At 43.7% G+C, this 17,977-nt stretch overlaps 3 protein-coding genes across 4 annotated transcripts in view; 1 reads left to right on the top strand and 2 right to left on the bottom strand.

Annotated features, from left to right (window-relative positions):
• The window catches only part of stag3 (STAG3 cohesin complex component), a 26,829-nt gene extending 26,214 nt beyond the window's left edge, over positions 1 to 615 (bottom strand). Inside the window, exon 1 of one of the 2 annotated variants that reach the window (XM_016456562.1) lies at positions 545 to 615. The gene's annotated coding sequence lies outside the window, so the exon portion shown is untranslated. The remainder of the gene's footprint in view (positions 1 to 544) is intronic. The other variant, XM_016456563.1, reaches the window with a different exon arrangement.
• Positions 616 to 3,822: 3,207 nt separating this feature from the next.
• and4 (actinodin4) lies at positions 3,823 to 5,703 on the top strand. Its single transcript, XM_016456560.1, has 5 exons — positions 3,823 to 3,850; positions 3,991 to 4,049; positions 4,163 to 4,207; positions 4,331 to 4,482; positions 4,572 to 5,703. Exons 2-5 carry the CDS (start codon positions 4,001 to 4,003, stop codon positions 5,244 to 5,246), a joined length of 921 nt encoding a protein of 306 aa, XP_016312046.1. The 5' UTR covers positions 3,823 to 3,850; positions 3,991 to 4,000; the 3' UTR covers positions 5,247 to 5,703.
• Positions 5,704 to 5,944: 241 nt separating this feature from the next.
• cops6 (COP9 signalosome subunit 6) overlaps positions 5,945 to 17,977 on the bottom strand; it is a 14,993-nt gene continuing 2,960 nt past the window's right edge. Inside the window, exons 2-9 of the mRNA XM_016456552.1 lie at positions 17,779 to 17,910; positions 17,599 to 17,687; positions 17,463 to 17,525; positions 17,274 to 17,321; positions 8,156 to 8,270; positions 7,998 to 8,070; positions 6,673 to 6,793; positions 5,945 to 6,454 (exon numbers count right to left, since the gene is read on the bottom strand). Of these exons, the coding sequence (XP_016312038.1) occupies positions 6,314 to 6,454; positions 6,673 to 6,793; positions 7,998 to 8,070; positions 8,156 to 8,270; positions 17,274 to 17,321; positions 17,463 to 17,525; positions 17,599 to 17,687; positions 17,779 to 17,910 (782 nt within the window). The 3' untranslated portion in view covers positions 5,945 to 6,313. The remainder of the gene's footprint in view (positions 6,455 to 6,672; positions 6,794 to 7,997; positions 8,071 to 8,155; positions 8,271 to 17,273; positions 17,322 to 17,462; positions 17,526 to 17,598; positions 17,688 to 17,778; positions 17,911 to 17,977) is intronic.

The raw sequence follows: 17,977 nt of genomic DNA, 5'->3' as shown, positions 1-17,977 counted from the left end.
ACGTAACATTTCTGTCACACGCTTGAGGTATTCGGCCAATCACAACGCACTGGACAGCTGGCCAATCACAGCACACCTCGCTTTTCAGAACGATGAGCTTTGTAAAAATTGACCCCGTTTCAGAAAGGCGGGGCATAGAGGAGAAACAATAATGTACAGTATGTGGAAAATAATCTGTTTTTTGAACCTTAAACCGCATAAACACATTTCATTACACCAAATACACAAAATACTGTTCTTTTTAGCAGCATCATATGACCCCTTTAACAAAACGTGGTCACTAGTGTTACTGTCACGGTTGCTACAACACTTCTTTAATTCATGAAATGGAATTATATAATTCATGAAAGACGACAAAATTTAACTGCACTCTCACTTAAACCTAAATTGGAAAATCAACTTGTTTTTAAATGGCCCTCTTAATCTGCGTTATAGCGATAAAAAACATCGATTCCAATATCAAGGGCAGTAATCGACTGTTATTTTTGTCATTAAACACAAATGCTTTGCAAACAATCGATTAGAAAACTCTCACAGCACTTACTAAAGACGACTGGAGGCGAAACGAGTTCACAGCCGAAGCTCGGTCATCTCCAGCTGTTGCTCTCTAATTAACGTAACGTACGTGCGTCACTTAATGCGTGATTGCGTAGCTCGGCAGAGACCGACTGATTCTGAACAACGACGCAAATCGTTCAAAAGAAAACAGAAGTTTAAAAGAAGTTCAACATTTAAAAACTCCTGTTGCATTTTTGTAACTCCTCTGCCCTGCGCCTCGCTTTTTAACATGCGTTCTGTTGAGAAAACCCACACTCAAATTAATTCTAATTAAAATTCTTGCCAGACTAAATGTAGAGTGGTATTCGGGAGTTGAACGGGTTGTATGGAGCATGTGTAAGCTTAAGCAACTAAAGATAAATGAGGAAAAAGGAAAGTGCACTATTCTTGATTCGAGAGCTGTCGGTTCGTCACGCGGGAGAGTCGGGGATTTGAGCGGGGTTTGTTTGCGGTCCGTTCGCGCTTTTCGTGTCCTAACCGCATTTTTGAGCCGCTTATGGAGAAAGTAACTATGGGGAAAATCAGAAAATCGAGAAATCGGCTGAACATTGACAGAATTAACACGTCGGAAGTTTTATAATTAGCCTCATTTAAGTACTTCGGTTTTGTGTTGGTCAAGTTCTCAACCGTCAGTTTAACGTTACGTTAGCTGCGTTTAATATGACTTTAGCAGTTAGAGCTGCTCTAGCATTAAATCAGTGTAATCGAAAATTAACTGAGGAAAACCGCACAAATATAGGGTTAGGATCAAAAAATCTACACTCCAGAAAAAATGATCAAATCGTATTATTTTACATGAATTAAAACGGATGCTAAACACGAGAAAGACCGTCTGTTACCTACGAGTCGGAACCTGTGGGGTACATTTATTTTAAGCTCGATCATCAGTCTGAAGAAAGACTCACCTCAGAATCAGTTAATGGACAACTTCGGCAGATTTGCAATTATTGATCACTATTGGACGCGGTGTGAAGTTATTGATCTGTCTTGACTGACAGCGCGAAAACCCCCTCACTGACTGGTTACCGGTCAAAGTAAAGCAGGCGGGATTCTGGAAGATGATTGGCTGTTGCCTCGGGTGGTCTGAACAGTGATTGGCTCAGGTCCGAACAGAGTGAAGTCTGATTGGATGAATCCCGCAATGGCAAAACGCACAGCAACCGCTGTTAATGCGGTCCTTGATTAATTCATTTTGTACGTTGTTGAATGTTGGCAAAGTCTCTCCACTTTTCCTAGTGTTTCGTATTGTTTTATTATCTATATTAATCTTAACGGTAATTACAAATGCGTTGTTCAACTGTGTTGTTCATGGCGGATCTTCTTCTCCACCCACATTAAACGACATTAACAGATATAACTTGATTTTAATAAAGTAAATGTCTAAATTAATATATGCTTTAGAATTGTTTTTCAGGGTTAGCTTATGCCAAATCTAGTTAGCTAAAGTTAAAAAAAAAGAAAATGAAACCTTATTGTAAACAGTGATGGGCAGTAACTAGTAGTGTAACTAATTACTAATAAGATTTCAGTATATTGCAGTTACCATCCATAAAACAGCTCGTTACTTGGTTACTTTTGATGCCTCAACCCCTACTGCTTTGAAATCCAACAATCCAATAATTCCTAGATTAATTTTCATAATTCTCAGGACTCGCTCATGACGTCAGCAGTGCATCAGGAAAGCTGGGAATATGGAAAAGCTTACAATAAGTGGATGTAAATATTGGCATTACACTGGTTTAGTCAGGAGTCTGAGCACAGATGTGTGAGTTACTTTACTCTGGTATTACACCATCATCCCTCTGATCCCATATTAATTATATTACTGTAATTAAACATCTCATGAACTTATGTGATTTCTTCGGATAAAATACTTCATGAAATATAATCATATATGGGTAACAGAGAAATTATAGCTACAATTAGCTTCAAGCTACACGTGACAATTAATACACTCTCACTGAAAAGTCTCTATCAATCACTGAGTGTTTGTAATAACTTCTGAATGATCCAGTGTGGATTTTGATCAAATGATGTGGCAGAAATATATTGTTAGTAACATTTTAGAAGAATTTTATGGGGAAAACTAATGTAACTAGTAGTGTAACTAATTACTGTTGCCAGAAAGTAATAAGTAAAGTAATAATATTACTTTTGAAAGGAGTAACGTAACGAGTAATAAATTACATTTTTGGAGTAACGAGCCCAACACTGATTGTAAAATACAAACACATTTTTACTTCAGTGTGTAAAAGTCCCAAGATCCCAAAGCCAGGAGCGTTTCTAGGATTATACACATCCGGATAATGGAGTGGAGGGGGTCAGCAAGAGCTTTTTAATGGAATATAGTTTAATAATAAACACAAATGAACAAAAATATTATGTAACTTTATACAATTTCATTCCATCCAGTCTTTTTTCTGACTTCTAATGTGTTGCAGTGAGGTTTAGAGACTCCTCAGTAAGAAAGGCCTTCATCAGCTTCTCCCAACACCAGAAACCTGCTGCTCAGCTCAAGCATCATGCACTCAAGACACATCACAGCTCATGTTTAGCTGGCTGCAGTATCACATGGAGCCCTATAGGATCTCTGAGATATTATAGATATTATAGGATATCTGCTCTGTGTTGTTGTTGTTTTTTTTACTTTCTTAATACAAGACAAATCAAATGGGCTGAGCTATTGTCCCTCTACCAGTCTTTTTAATGCACACTTGAACTTGGCATATGAAACCTACAGCATTAGCCCGTTTCTTCAGCTTCTTTCTTCTTTCTTCTGCACGCCCTAATAACCCTAACGAGAACAGATCCAGGAGTTTCGCTTCAGAAGTGTGTGTGAGCAGGTGAAGACGTGTTTGAGACTCTTCCTCAGGATGAAATAAAAGCGATAAAAGGGGCTGGAAGGCTCAGGAATGTGTCGCGTCTGCAGAACAGTTTTATTAGCAGCTTTTAAAGTTTCAGATGGGCGGAAAACATCTGTTTTTAACTAAACCGACAATAATCCGGCGACAGCCGCTCACACGCGACCGGACTAATGAAAGCCATCTGTCTGAGCGTGTTAAATGTGAAATTATCGACGTTTTTGTTCAGTTTATGTGAGAAACGCACACTGCAGCAGCTCGCAGTTTGACGCTCCTGTGGTGCGCGCGCCGCTCCAGCAGCAGTGGGCGTGGCTTCCCACGGATCTGACCAATAGTGCGGCTGAGCTCGAGTGATTGACAGAAGACCGGCGGAGCGCTAGTATAAGAGCAGCTGTCTGCGCTGGCGACGGGACAGACGCATCACGGGAGAGGTGAGTTGAACTCTGTCACTCTTAATGCTTACTCTGCTCCAGTAACATTTACAGAGAGTTGTAGCCTACAGCTGAATGAGCTTTTCACCACTGTGCTCCTTGTTCCGCTGAGTATGCTGAGCTTCATCATCTGTGTGCAGGTCAGAGGTCATGATGTCTGCAGTGAGACTGCTGTCTGCGCTCCTTCTGCTGCTGCCATGTGAGCTTTCACTCCATTCTTTCATGTTTAGCAGTATAAGCAACTGTGTCTATATTTTTGTATAATTTGTCATTTATCTTGAAGGTAAATTGTGCAAAAATGTTTTACTTAAGGTCAGCTCGAGGCAAAATCCCTGATGAATATCCTCCAACGGGAAGGTGAACATCTCTGTACTCACTGAAAAGATCTAATATTAGTTTATATGTCTTTAAATGAAGAAAATTCTCCTGGGGTTCATCTCTCAGAGCTTGTGTGTGTGTGTGTGTGTGTGTGTGTGTTAGATGGTGCTTCAGTCAGGATCGACTCCAACAAGGCGAATGAATTCCTGTCCAGTTCTCGCCCGAGACGCAGCGTCGATCCACGCTGGCACAGGCAAAGTCCAGATTTCCAGGCGTATTACAGATACTACAGCAGTATCGGACACACGGAGGGCGTAAGAGGACAGCAGACCCTCACAGATCACTTGCAGCCCTCGTCTGGTGTATATGGTATATGCTGACTCGGCTGTTTTCTCTCCCGCAGCTGTATGAGATCGACAGGATCCGCATGCTGTACCAGCAGATGAGGCACCTGGAGCAGGTCTACGGCCCCAACGCCTCGTACTACCAGAGCAAACTGGGGGTTCCGCTTCTGCCTCCGCTTCCCAAATGTGACCCAGCCAAAGACAAGAGCTGCAAGCCGGCTCCGCCCCCAGCTCCGCCCCCAGCTGCTGTCAAAGCCCCCGTGACTCCGCCCATCGCTCAGGCTGATGTCGTCTATCTGTGCAACAGCAAAGACCCCCAGTGCAGGCCGCACATCGTGTACATGCCGAGCGGAGCCGTGCCGGTGCTGTGTGACCCGCGCTATCACCCCACCTGCAAGCTGCAAGGCCCCGCCCCCTCTCCCGTCCCCTCCAAGAAATACAATCCGGCCCCGCCCCCTCCGCCGGCCCCCATCGTCTCCAAGGGAATGGAGTACGACTGCGACCCTTACTGGGACCCCGACTGCCTGATCGACCACCCGCCACGGCCCATCAAAGGTAAAGCCCCGTCGCCGGCGCCCGTGACGGAAGAGGACGAGCCGGAGCTGCGGGTGGCCGTCAGTAAGAAGCATCCACACCCGTATTACGCCCACCTTTATCCCTACAACTACCGCTCCGAGCTCTACGACCCGCTCCGACACGCCTACCCCGCGGCCGAGACGCCACACAGCGCCTAGAGCTTCTGCATTCATTGTGATTCATTCATTATGATTGATGTTAAGAAAGTTGAATAAAATATGGAGTAGTTTTCACCCCGTGAGTCTGTCCTGAATCCTGAGAGCCTGAGGCTGCAGTTAAAGCAGCAGGTTTGAGCCTCATTAGCTCGAGCTTCACAACTGTTAGCGTTTAAAGTTTTGCAGCGTGAGCATAAGAAACACAATAAACCACACACACACACAGCCTGGTTTTGGTGTAATCTATTAAAATGGCTTTGTAAATCTCTCAGTATGCATGCATTAGCAGACCGTGTAAGATTCTTTTTTCAACTTTATTCTTAAAATAAAGACTTCTGTTTTGAACTTACTGACCTGAGCTTATTAAATAGCATTGTTTCTGAATTACATTCACCTGGGAAATATTTAGTAGATATCATATTTTAATAATTAGGAAGTTTGTCTTAAAATTGTAATGTCCTAAAGGCAGAATGAGAGCTGTGGGACTTCGAGATTTCAAGGGTTAAAGCTGGAAGCTGTGCTGTGTGTCATTCTCCACTCATCTAATCTAATACAGTGGGCCACGGAGCGCTCCATATTTCTTTTTTTAGCAGTCTAATCCAGTTATTTCCAATGGCCAAGCAATCACTTTTGCACTGGAAAACAACAGGTATAAAAAAAAAAAGGGTAAAAAAAAATTAAAACCACATGCTTGTTAGATGCTGTGTGAATAAAGTTGTGATTTTAATCCAACCTCTTGAAATAAAGTTCTCAGAAAAAAAATTAATAATACTTAAATAACTTGAGCAGAAAACTGAATAATGATACTGTATTCTGTAGAGCTGTTTTATAGATGAAGCTGAAATTATAGAATTTCACAGTAATAAATAGGAATCAGTAAATTATAAAGCACTATAGAGATAAACCTGACTTAATCACAGGAGGGTTGTGTGTGATATCTTTACATGCGACAGTAAAGTTAAACAGGCATCTCACACAAAGACATCACGTTTATTGTATTAACAGCGCTAACGGTCAGAAAGAAATGAGATTGAGATACGAGACAGAAGCAGGACTGATGTGCTGATGTTTCAGAAGAACAGGCCCCTCATGCGTCTGCCGATGCCCTGCCTGTCGTACAGCACGTTGAACTTGTTGATGAACTGGTTCATGCTGTTGCAGGTTTTGGTGATGGATCCCAGGTACGCCATCAGACCCACGTCATTACATTGCTGCAGGAGGAGAGAACTCGTGTCAACTGATCATGTCACCAAAAACACTTCAGTCACTGTGAATGTGCTTCAGCAGATCAAGCGTCTGAATGACCGTTTCACTAACGTCTGCTTTGAGGAGTCAGTAATGAAACCTCTACATTTTATAGTAAAACATTATGTTTTGGCCCCCAAACAGTGACAAAAGCGACTGAGCAGCACAGAACTGAAACACTCACATCATAGAAGTCCGTCTTGAACTTCAGCGTGTTGAGAACCGGCAGACGGTGACAGAGAGCGTTCGCCTCCCGCAGGATCTCATGATTGAACGGGACCTCACCTAACACACACACATGCACACACACACACGCAGACGCACACACAGACACACAGACGCACGTGCACACACAGACAGACACACACACACACACACACACACACACACACACACACACACACACACACACACACACACACACACACACAAGAGAGAGTTTGAGGCTGATTTCTACGACTGCAGTTCAAGATCTTCTCCAGCAGAATCAGTCTGTGCTTTTCAAGGGTGGGCAAGTTGTTTTTAATAAACTATAACAAATTTACTTCAAAATCATCATTTGCTATTGACCACATGTTACAGACTCAAAAGCTCATTCAAGCATCAGTAAATAATTGAAGTTACACATTATAAGCAAAACCAGCTCAGTAACTGAGGCCACAGCACATACAATTACCTTTCCATCTGCTAAAAGCAAACAACTAAATCCATTATTGCATTTCCATGACTTTCCAAAAGAGAAATAAAAAAGACAGAAAGTGTTCGTATGCATCAAGACCAAAACAAATATGAAAAATTCTGAGTGAGTCCGACTCGAGCCATTTCACAACACGAGTCTGTCTGAAGCTAATGACCGAGATATGAGTGATGATCATAACAGCAGATCTCAGTTTGCCACATGCCCGTCTTTAAAATAAAACTCAAAACACAACCACATGTTGTAATAATTATTAAATCTTAATAACGATCTGTTTCTGTTTTCTTTTTTTAATCACACAGGACACTCTAAGAAAAAATATCAAGCATTATCAAGGACGACATTCAAAATTCAATAGCAGCTAAAAATGAAGCATTTTTCAAACTTTCAAAATTCTGTACGAATGCTGATAACTGTAATGTGTGTGTGTGTGTGTCTGTCTGTGTATAGTGTGTGCGTGTCTGCATGTGTGAGAGTGTGAGTCTCTGTGAGTGAGTGTGTGTGTGTGTGTGTGTGTGTGAGTGTGAGTGTGAGTCTGTGTGTGTCTGTCTGTGTATAGTGTGTGCGAGTGTGCGTCTGTCTGTGTATAGTGTGTGTGTGTGTGTGTGTGTGTGAGTGTGTGTCTGTGTGTGTCTGTCTGTGTATAGTGTGTGTGAGTGTGCGTCTGTCTGTGTATAGTGTGTGTGTGTGTCTGTCTGTCTGTCTGTGTGTGTGTGAGAGAGTGAGTGAGTGAGTGAGTGAGTGAGTGTGTGTGTGAGAGAGTCTCTGTGAGTGTGAGTGTGTGTGTGTGAGAGAGAGTGTGAGTCTCTGGGTACTCCAGAATGACCTTCACGCGACTGTGCAGCATCTTTATAGCGCTGTGCTGAGCGATCAGATGCTCCGCCACTGACAGAAACACACAAACACGGTTTAATCACACACACACACACAGACCAGCACCTGTATAATGTGTGTGTGTGTGTGTGTGTACCGGTGGAGTTCTCTCCTGTCCCGATGGCTGTCATCCGTGCGACGTGATCGACTCCGATGCGCTCTGCTTCTTCTGTCGCTAGCGTATACGGCAGCTCAGCAAACAGCATAGTCGCCTAGCAAAGATGACAGGACAGTTACGACCTCTGACCTCCAAACTAAAGACAGACTTCATGTGAACGATCTGATATCAAGGGTTAAATCCCCAGATCAGTCTTTGAGCGAGAGTCGATGTCAGACGACCCTGAGAACAAAGGAACAACGAGACTAACAAACTAACAGACTTCAGCGGCTGATTCATCACTTTAACAACTGCACACGTGTTGTATCACAAGTTTTCTGAAATGTTATATTTAAATATGCAAATGAGGCATGATCTCATTAATCTGCATTCCTTTCCAGCACATAAATCTGATGACTGGATAAAGACATGTTCATAATTCTGGTCTGATTTTGTCCTCATATTAGAGTTAAAGGTTTCTCCAGAGGGGATTGTGGATTTCTCTTTTTGTCATAAATCAGAAAATACTGTCAACAGACAGAAAACAAACACATTTTCATGTTTTTAGGAGTAAAATGTTGCATAAATCAGTGTGAATGAAATATGAGCAAACCTTCAGAATATAGAGAGGAATAAAACTGTAACGTTTGCTGTTTGTAAGAGAAAAAACTCTTTAAAGATTGAAATCTACAGAAAGTGCAATAAAAGCAACTCTTATGATGTTTTCGGTCCACTAGACTGAGAGAAGAGACGTGATATGGAGCAAAACAGACCGAAACCTCTGAGCTGAGCAGTGCAGGAATCAGTCTGGTTTAGTCTGTAGTTTATGTCGATCCGCTATTAGAGTCAGTCCAGCTCGAGTGCTCTAGATGAAGTTACTTGACTAGCTCTATGTATTGTTATTCAAAACCACCAGTCTTTTACTGTTATTTTACTTGGTTTATTCACAGCGGCGTCTTTGTGTCATTACACACAACAGAATTTGGTTCTAGAGACGTGTACGAAACGGTCTGAGCTCCTTAAAACAAACAGCACATCATCACGTTCATGAGCACACAGAAACATAATTCTTATTCCTTTGACCTGAACTCTATCCACGTGTAATGATCAAGATCACTCCAAGCTAGGGCTGGGCCATAGAGCTGAAAAATTTATCACGATATAATGTTTCACATCATTCGGTATCGATAATTATTTAAATTTAACCACTGTATTTTTAATTTACCCAATTTATTAAGACAAACAACAACAACCTATTTTAGTCTTAAAGAAAATAACAAATAAAACAAAATAAAATAAAATTGAAACAAATATCTCCTTATATTTTATCTGCAGATTAAATAAGTGTTTAGGGCGATGAGCAAAATAATGCACCTCATTAAACTGTTTATTCAATGCAATGAAATAACAACTGTCTATAAATAATTGCACACCGTCTAAACTAATGTTTATAAATCAAATATAATTTCGTAATTTAAATAAACAATATGAACAATACAGCATCATGTATTTTATGCATAGATTAATACAAATAGCCAAAGCGCTGATCACACGATTGCATTTAAAAACATATGAGACGCAGTGGAATGGAATAAAACCCCAAATTCTCCAGACGTGTTTTCTAAAAGTTGAAGCTCTTTTAACTTTACATGGCTTTCTGTTCATCTCTTGTGCGAGACGCGAGTGTTCAGTCGTAGTTGTGCGTCTCAAGAATGCGCTGAATATGCGTTCTTCTGTGTGAATGGCTTGGTTTGGGTTTTAACCTAAACAATATCTTCTCCGCATTGAGCTTCTATATTTCTCTAATATTACATCTCTTACATCATCCTCACTGCATCTCGTGCACCGCTGATAAGCTCCCTGACGCACAACTAAAATTCAAATAAACCGTTTTTGCATTCGAATGCAAATTTTTATTTTAAATTCGACTAATATTTATTTTTGATTCCCATCACAGGCACTCATTTCAGCATGTGTTTGTGTTCTCTCAGCTGTCTGCTTGTCACTCATAACTTTAAATGAAAAAAGCGACATATCGAACATTTTTTCTATCGTTATCGATGATGGTGTACCGCCGATAAATATCCATACCGTTTTATCACCCAGCTCTAACTCCGAGCTCAACTTTTCAGGTGAGTTTATAGGAAGATTGTTTCCTCATTACATCACACACAGCTGATCACTCAAAACAACAGTTCACGAGTTCGCCCGCCCACTCAGCCCTGCCAGGTAATGGTAAAACAAACTTGGCTTGCTGTCCGTGAAGGAGGCTCGAAACCTGAGGCTCGGCTTGAGCTCCGAGTAAGAAACCCCCCAAAAAAAGCTTATAAAGGACAGCAAGCTCGTCGCCAACTGGAGAAATAAAAAAATGTGGTTTTACCCCCCCAAAAAGACTTATTTAACGCATTAAGGAGAAAAAACGCTCCTGCGAGAGCGATGGGGAAAACTCTGCTATGGCGAAGAGGAAATCTTAACAAAAGAAAGATCGCTGCTGATGGGTAAAAGCTAATGAGGATTTGTCACTAATGCGGAAGTGATGAAGGAATGTTGCTGGGTTTGAAGGACGACTCACTGCTGCGGCGATGAGCTGCTAGATATTAGGATAGGAAAGCCACTGCTGCGGCAGTGAAAAGGTTAGAAGTTTGCAGGAGAGAAAGTCGCTGCTGCGGCGAGATGGTCCTCACTGCAGAACACAAGATCCAGATCCAACTCCTCCCACCTTACATATACCTAAACCTACTCATCTCCACCCCAAGTGGGAGGTTGGTCCTGGCCGTATGACTGCGGGATTTATGATTGGGAGACAGGGAATTCCCTGCTTTGAGACGTTGGGCTAGGTGAAAGGCGGGGAAAGGGGAATCCCTGCTATTTCTGCGAAACGAAAGTAATTTGTTGATTAATGAAAGACAGGTGTGTGGTGGCTGGATTATTGAATGAGAGATTGGTGTGGTTGTCTGATTTGGAAAAGGTTTGATCTGATGTAAGAATGGAAGGCGTTCGAAGACCACCGGCCTAAGCTCTTTATTTGGATTTCGGGGAGACCGTTTTGGGCGGCTGAAGTTGCAGCACCTATGCGAAAGGAAATGCATCTTTCCAGTTTACAATAAACTGGAAGTTTCAATCTTCAAAAAAAAACAAAAAGTTTAATCCATACAACTTGTGCAATATAACTTATGTTGTTTGAAATTGTAATACTTTGTGTGAAAAACAAACCACATTCAGTCATTATTGGAAGTGATTATTCACTTAAACTCTTGACATCTGCCCTGGCTCTTCTTGACAATGAATGAGAGTTCATTAGATTCATGAATGAATCTAGATGGTCCTCACCGCAGAACACAAGATCCAAGGGTCGTGGTTGGATCCAGATCCAACTCCTCCCACCTTACATATACCTAAACCTACTCATCTCCACCCCAAGTGGGAGGTTGGTCCTGGCCGTATGACTGCGGGATTTATGATTGGGAGACAGGGAATTCCCTGCTTTGAGACGTTGGGCTAGGTGAAGGGCGGGGAAAGGGGAATCCCTGCTATTTCTGCGAAACGAAAGTAATTTGTTGATTAATGAAAGACAGGTGTGTGGTGGCTGGATTATTGAATGAGAGATTGGTGTGGTTGTCTGATTTGGAAAAGGTTTGATCTGATGTAAGAATGGAAGGTGTTCGAAGACCACCGGCCTAAGCTCTTTATTTGGATTTCGGGGAGACCGTTTTGGGCGGCTGAAGTTGCAGCACCTATGCGAAAGGAATGGCTGGAGTAATGGTTTGCTGAAATGCCTGATTTAGTCAGGACTGATTTGAGGTGTTTTTGAAACCAATGTCTGGAGATGGGGCTATTATTGTCGTCTATGAAAAGGGGATCGGTGGGAGACTGAATTTGAGAACGTCTGTGAGCCAAGAAGAGGGCAACGGATTGGTAAGGCTGGAGGGGGGAGGGTAAGTTAAAAATGAAAATTGGATGGCCGTGCATTAATTGATCAGTTTTGCTACGTTTGATGTTAAAGCGAATTGTGTCGTTGTCCAGTATTTGGAGGTCGGAGAAGGCCGGATGGATCCTGGGATTGAATTTGGAATTGCAAGTGAATTCGGAGCATCTGAGGAAACCGAAGAAAGCGAGGATGAAAAGGGCGTTGAGTAATCTGGCTGTGTTTTCGGAGTGGTAACCTGAACGAAGGGTGAGTAAGCAATTGCTTAATATTTCGTGGGTGATGGGCAAGCGAGGTTGGGATTTTTCAATACCTTGTAAAAGCAGGGAGAGTTGAGGGTTGTTGATGGCGGGGCACTGGTGGCCGAAAATTAGTTTATGGAAAAAGTGGATACCGCTAAGATATGTTTTTATGGAGCCGGGTTGGATCTGTTTGAAGTGGTGGAGAAAAGTTGCAAAAGAAGAAACAGTTGTGAGAGAGAAGTCAGGCAATTGAAGCTTGTGGTGAGAATGGAAGGTTTTGAAACCGTTCCAAGCCATCCAGTATGAGCTGAGTGTTCTTGGAGAAACGGCTTGGAGGATGAGAAGGGTGGATAAGTCGTGAAGATGGAGGAGAGGGTGTTTTACTGGAACGTCAGGTCCGAATAAAGAGGCACTGGTGTGGGTGACTGGTCTGCCTGAGGAGCTAATGATCTGAATTTCTAAAAGGAAAGAGAGTCAGCAATTGAGTTTTTACAACCTGGTATATGGATTGCTTTAATTATGAACTGGTTGCAGGCAGACGTCCAGATCAAACGTCTTAGAAAAGGCATGATTTACGTGGAACTGGATGTGCCTTTATTTATGCAGTGGACTGCTGCTGAGTTGTCGCAATGGAAGCGGATGCTTTTAGAGGCCCATTTCCCCCATAATGTCGCGGCGACGACGATTGGGTAGAGCTCGAATAGAGCGGAGGAGAAAGACGGTTTCAAATTTAGGAGTTCGGGAGGCCATGTTGACGCAAACCAACGACCTTGGAAATACCCCCCGAATCCAACTGAGGGGGCTGCGTCTGTGAACAGGTGCATGTCGGTGGCTAGCGTGACGTGGGCATTGTAGAAAAAGCTGAGGCCGTTCCATTGATTAAGGAACAAAAGCCAGAGATTGAGATCGGCTCTACACGATTAATTCAGGGGGACTAAATCGTTTAAGCCGGGGACAGAGGATGCTACAGAGAGAAGGTGGAAGATAAAAGGGCGGCCTTGGGGCACGATTCTCATAGCGAAATTTAGGTGGCCTAGCAGGGAAAGAAGGTCGTATTTGGAAATTCTTGTGGCCGAAGTATGGTTATTAATTACGTTGGAAATTCTGTCAATTTTCTCTTTAGGATGCGAGGCTTGGAATTTGACTGAATCGAGGCGAATTCCAAGGAACTCGAGGGAGGTGGTGGGTCCCTCAGTTTTCTCGGATGCAATTGGAATGCCTAGTTCGGAGAAAACTCTTTGAACTGTGCTGAGGTGGGCAGCCGGAGGAGAATGTCTGGGTGATATGATGAGGAAATCATCTAGCAGATGAATTAGGTAGGGGATGTTGTAATTGTTAGCAAGGATCCAGCACAGGGCTTCGGAAAGCGTGTCAAAAATTTTTGGGCTGCTTTTACAACCGAAAGTCAGGCGGACGGCAAAATAGTATTTGTTACGCCAGTGTACTCCGAACAGATGCCAGAAATCGGGGTTTAATGGCATGACTTTGAAGGCTGACGTGATGTCGATTTTTGCTAACCATGCTCCGCGGCCGACGGATTTGATTAGTTGAATTGCTTGGTCGATATCGTGATAGTGTAAAGAGAATTCTGAGAGGGGGATTAGACTGTTGATGCTGGAGACGGAGCACTCTTAGAGTGATTAGAGATCGATAATGATGCGCTTCTTTCCCGAGAATTTTCTGGTGGCTATACCGATAGGGTTTATGCGATGTACGTCGAACGGGGGGGAATCAAATGGGCCGATCATAAAATTAGAATCCACCTCTTTTGCGAGGAGGGAATCTACGATATCTGGTTCTGACAGGGCGGATTGTAAGTTATTACAGACAAAAGTGGCAACTGGAAGACTTTCAAGACTGGGATCAAACACCGCCACAGAAATTACACACATGTAAAAAACGATATTTTTGCCTCAAACAGCGGAAATCGTTGAAGTGATTGCAAACTTGTCGACTTGGAATGGAAGAATAATGACCTTTAACAGGGGCAGAGCGATCTGACCCGGACTGTGGCACATATGATGTAGATTTGATAGATTCGGAGGTAGGCCGAGACTGAGGGTTCAGAGAATTTTGAGTGATTAGTGGGCAGGAGTGGTACTGATGAACGAGAGACCTACAAACAGAACAGGAGATGTTACGGCAGCCGAGGAAAACACGATTATACAAATCGAAGTCGAGGGCACCCCAGTAGGGGCACTGGTTCCACTGCGCGACCCTTGTCGCGCATTTAGCTGAAAATAGCTTGTGATAAGTGTAAAAGTGGCTGCTGCCGAATGACAGAGAAAAGTCAGCGATAATAGAGAGATAATCATTTAGCTCCTTACGCCAGTTTGGAAAAACTGAACAGATTACGTCTGTATATTTTCCAAATGCTAGAACGAATTCTGCGAGTGAAAGAATGCGATTGGAGCTAGAGGCTGAATCTTTAAGGGTCACGGAAAAAATGCCACAGTCCAGGGATCGATAGCAATCTTTTTGCGGGATGGGAGATAGAAGAGATGCTAAGTCCACGTCCATACCTGAGAGGATTTGGGTGCGGAGCGGAATGGACACGGATGGGGGCTCCATGGCAATGGCGTGAGCAGGAGTTGCTGTTGGAACGGTCGTGTAGAGAGTATAGGATGGAGGACGGGCTGGAGTAACATTAGAGGGAGGAAGGCTGACGGGGAAAAGACGAGGCAGGCACCGTTTGCGGTGGCAGCCTCATGCTGGGTTCTGTGCTCGTAGAAGGAAAGAAAGAAGTAGATGAGAAAATATGGGGGGATGCAGACAAGAGACCGGAGCGGGACACGATTGCGGAGGCAGCCTCACGCTGGGGGGCGCTCCGGAGATAATTGGAAAAGAAGTAGGAGGAGGAAGGATGGGAGCGGGATTTTGTGAGGAATGGGCGAGGCTGAGCAAATCTGAGGTGAGTAAAAGGTGGGCTTGGACAGGAGGATCAATGGTGTGGGCAAGGGCGAAGGTGGGAGCTTGGGAGCGTGTTTGAGGGGCTAAATTGGCCTGTGAAAGCAAAGGGCTTAAGACCGTGGCCGCGAGACCTGCGCTATTGGGTTGGGGGGCGGGGATTACGGCTGCGGAGGTGGGCGCAGGTGCTGCGGCCGGGGAGGAAACGCTGGTAGAGCCCGAGGCTGTCTCGGTCTCCGTGTTAAACGAGGCTAGCCTAGCTCTTTTAGACGGTCGACTGGAAGCTTTTTGAGGGCGGGTGGGAGGTACAGTTGGTGGATTCTCTCCAGATAGTGACTTCGTGTAAAGAGCGTACAACTGTACTTTGGTTTGCCTATGGGAAAAATGAATGTTTGCGGAGGCAAGAGCGTGCCGCAATCCGTTAACTGTCCATTTTGTTATGTCGGGAGTTGACGATGGTCCTGGTGGAGTCGGCTGGGCTGGAAGGCGAGGAGAAGTTGAGACGCCTGGGGTCCGTGGCTGCCTGGCCGGAGGCGAGGATGACCGCGGTGTGTGGCGGTGTCTTGGCGAATTTGGAGGAGGGCGCCGATTAGGACGACCTTGTTCCTTGCTGGTGTGGCCGGTACGAGAACCGGAATTGGAGGAAGCTGGGTTCGGCTGGGTGGCGGAAGGAGAATCCGAAGGACGGGAAAGTTCCTCGTCGGAGGTGAACAGCTGAAGCTCGTCAGAGTGGGACATGTTTCATGGAATAGGGCGGGGCCACTATGCCGGAAGAATAGTCGCTTGGACGGAACAATGACTGCTGCTTATATACGGTCGAAACGATGATTGGCAGGACTGGCTGATTAGGCTCCTCCCAAACCTGCGTTGTGAACTTAATGAAAATAAAAAATTGTCAAGCAACGAACTTCACAAATTTTGGATGACCTGAGATTATTCTATATCATCTGTTGCATGTCTCCTGTCCTGCTGACCATATATTATAATGATTATTACTAATATATCAATATTCATAGTCATACAACAATACTGAACCTGAGACTCACACACACACACATCTGAGACTCTCACACACACACACACCTAAGACTCTCACACACAAACACACACACACACACACCTGAGACTCTCTCTCACACACACACCTAAGACTCACACACTCACAGAGACTCACACACACACACACACACACACCTGAGACTCTCTCTCACACACACACCTAAGACTCACACACTCACAGAGACTCACACACACACACACACACACACCTGAGACTCTCTCTCACACACACACCTAAGACTCACACACTCACAGAGACTCACACACACACACACACACACACCTGAGACTCTCTCTCACACACACACCTAAGACTCACACACTCACAGAGACTCACACACACACACACACACACACCTGAGACTCTCTCTCACACACACACCTAAGACTCACACACTCACAGAGACTCACACACACACACACACACACACTCTCTCACACACAGACACACTATACACAGACACACACAGACACACATACCTGAGACTCTCACACACACACACACACCTGAGACTCACACACACACACACACACACACAAAACAAACCAAAATGCAAGGCACAAAAAAAAACCAAAACAAAAAAACAAAACAAAAGTAAACAAAAACAATGCAAAACAAAACAAGAAAACAAAACACAAATCAACAAAAGTAAACAAAAACAAATCAAAGCAAAACACAAACAAAAGTAAACAAAAGCAAAGCAAAGCAAAAATAAACAGAACAGAACAGAACAAAAGTATACAATAACAACACAAATCAAAGCTAATTAACACAATGCAAAACCACAAAAGTAAACAAAAACAAAGCAAAGCGAAACACAAATAAACAAATGTTAACAAAAACAAATCAAAGCAAAACAAAACAAAACAACAAAAGCATACAAAAACAAAGCTAATTAAAACAAAGACTCACACACACACACACATGCACACACACAACTGAGACTCACCACACACACACACACACACACACACACACACTCACCTCTCCGCTGATTATGTCAATCACAGATTCATACACGCTGACCGGCAGCTGCGCACACAAAGTGTTAAAGGTCAGGATTCACAAACACATTCTGTGTTTAATCTGTGTGTGTGTGTGGGGGGTGTGTGTGTGTGTGGTGTGTGAGTGTGAGAGAGTGTGTGTGTGTGTGTGTGTGTGTGTGAGACTCACGTCGGTGTGTTTGGTCATGGGGTTGAGCTTCAGGAACAGCGGACTCTCGATGATCTCGCACACCTACAAAAAACACACACACCTTCAGTATGACACAACACACTGATGGGAGGAGTTTATCCTCAGCCCCACCCACCTGCTTATGAATGTGGATATCTGATTGGTCTGGAGTGCCACCAGTCGTGTACCAGCCCAGAAACTCCATGTCCTTAAAAACCTGCTTGACTGACGGAGGAAAACCAGCGTGTCACACACACACACACACACGTTAGGAATCACTACACACACGGTGAATGTTAGTGTTTGTGTTACTCACACTGCTCTTCTTTAGTGTAGTAATACTCTTTATCGATGTGAATCTGATCCTCTACGGTGTGAAACAGCAGCTCAAATGAATTCATGACCTCGATGTTTCTGCCTTCCTGTTTTCCGATCAGAGCGCCGACGACTGCAAACACACGAATGATTACTACATGACAACATGCCACAGACTCGGTCCTCTGGATGTGTCTGAT

Source organism: Sinocyclocheilus anshuiensis, unplaced genomic scaffold (genome assembly GCF_001515605.1).
Source record: "Sinocyclocheilus anshuiensis isolate Anshui unplaced genomic scaffold, SAMN03320099.WGS_v1.1 scaffold924, whole genome shotgun sequence".
Classification (NCBI taxonomy): Eukaryota; Metazoa; Chordata; class Actinopteri; order Cypriniformes; family Cyprinidae; genus Sinocyclocheilus; species Sinocyclocheilus anshuiensis.
The sequence above is the reverse complement of the archived record's forward strand: the minus strand, read 5'-3'. Positions and strand labels throughout refer to the sequence as shown.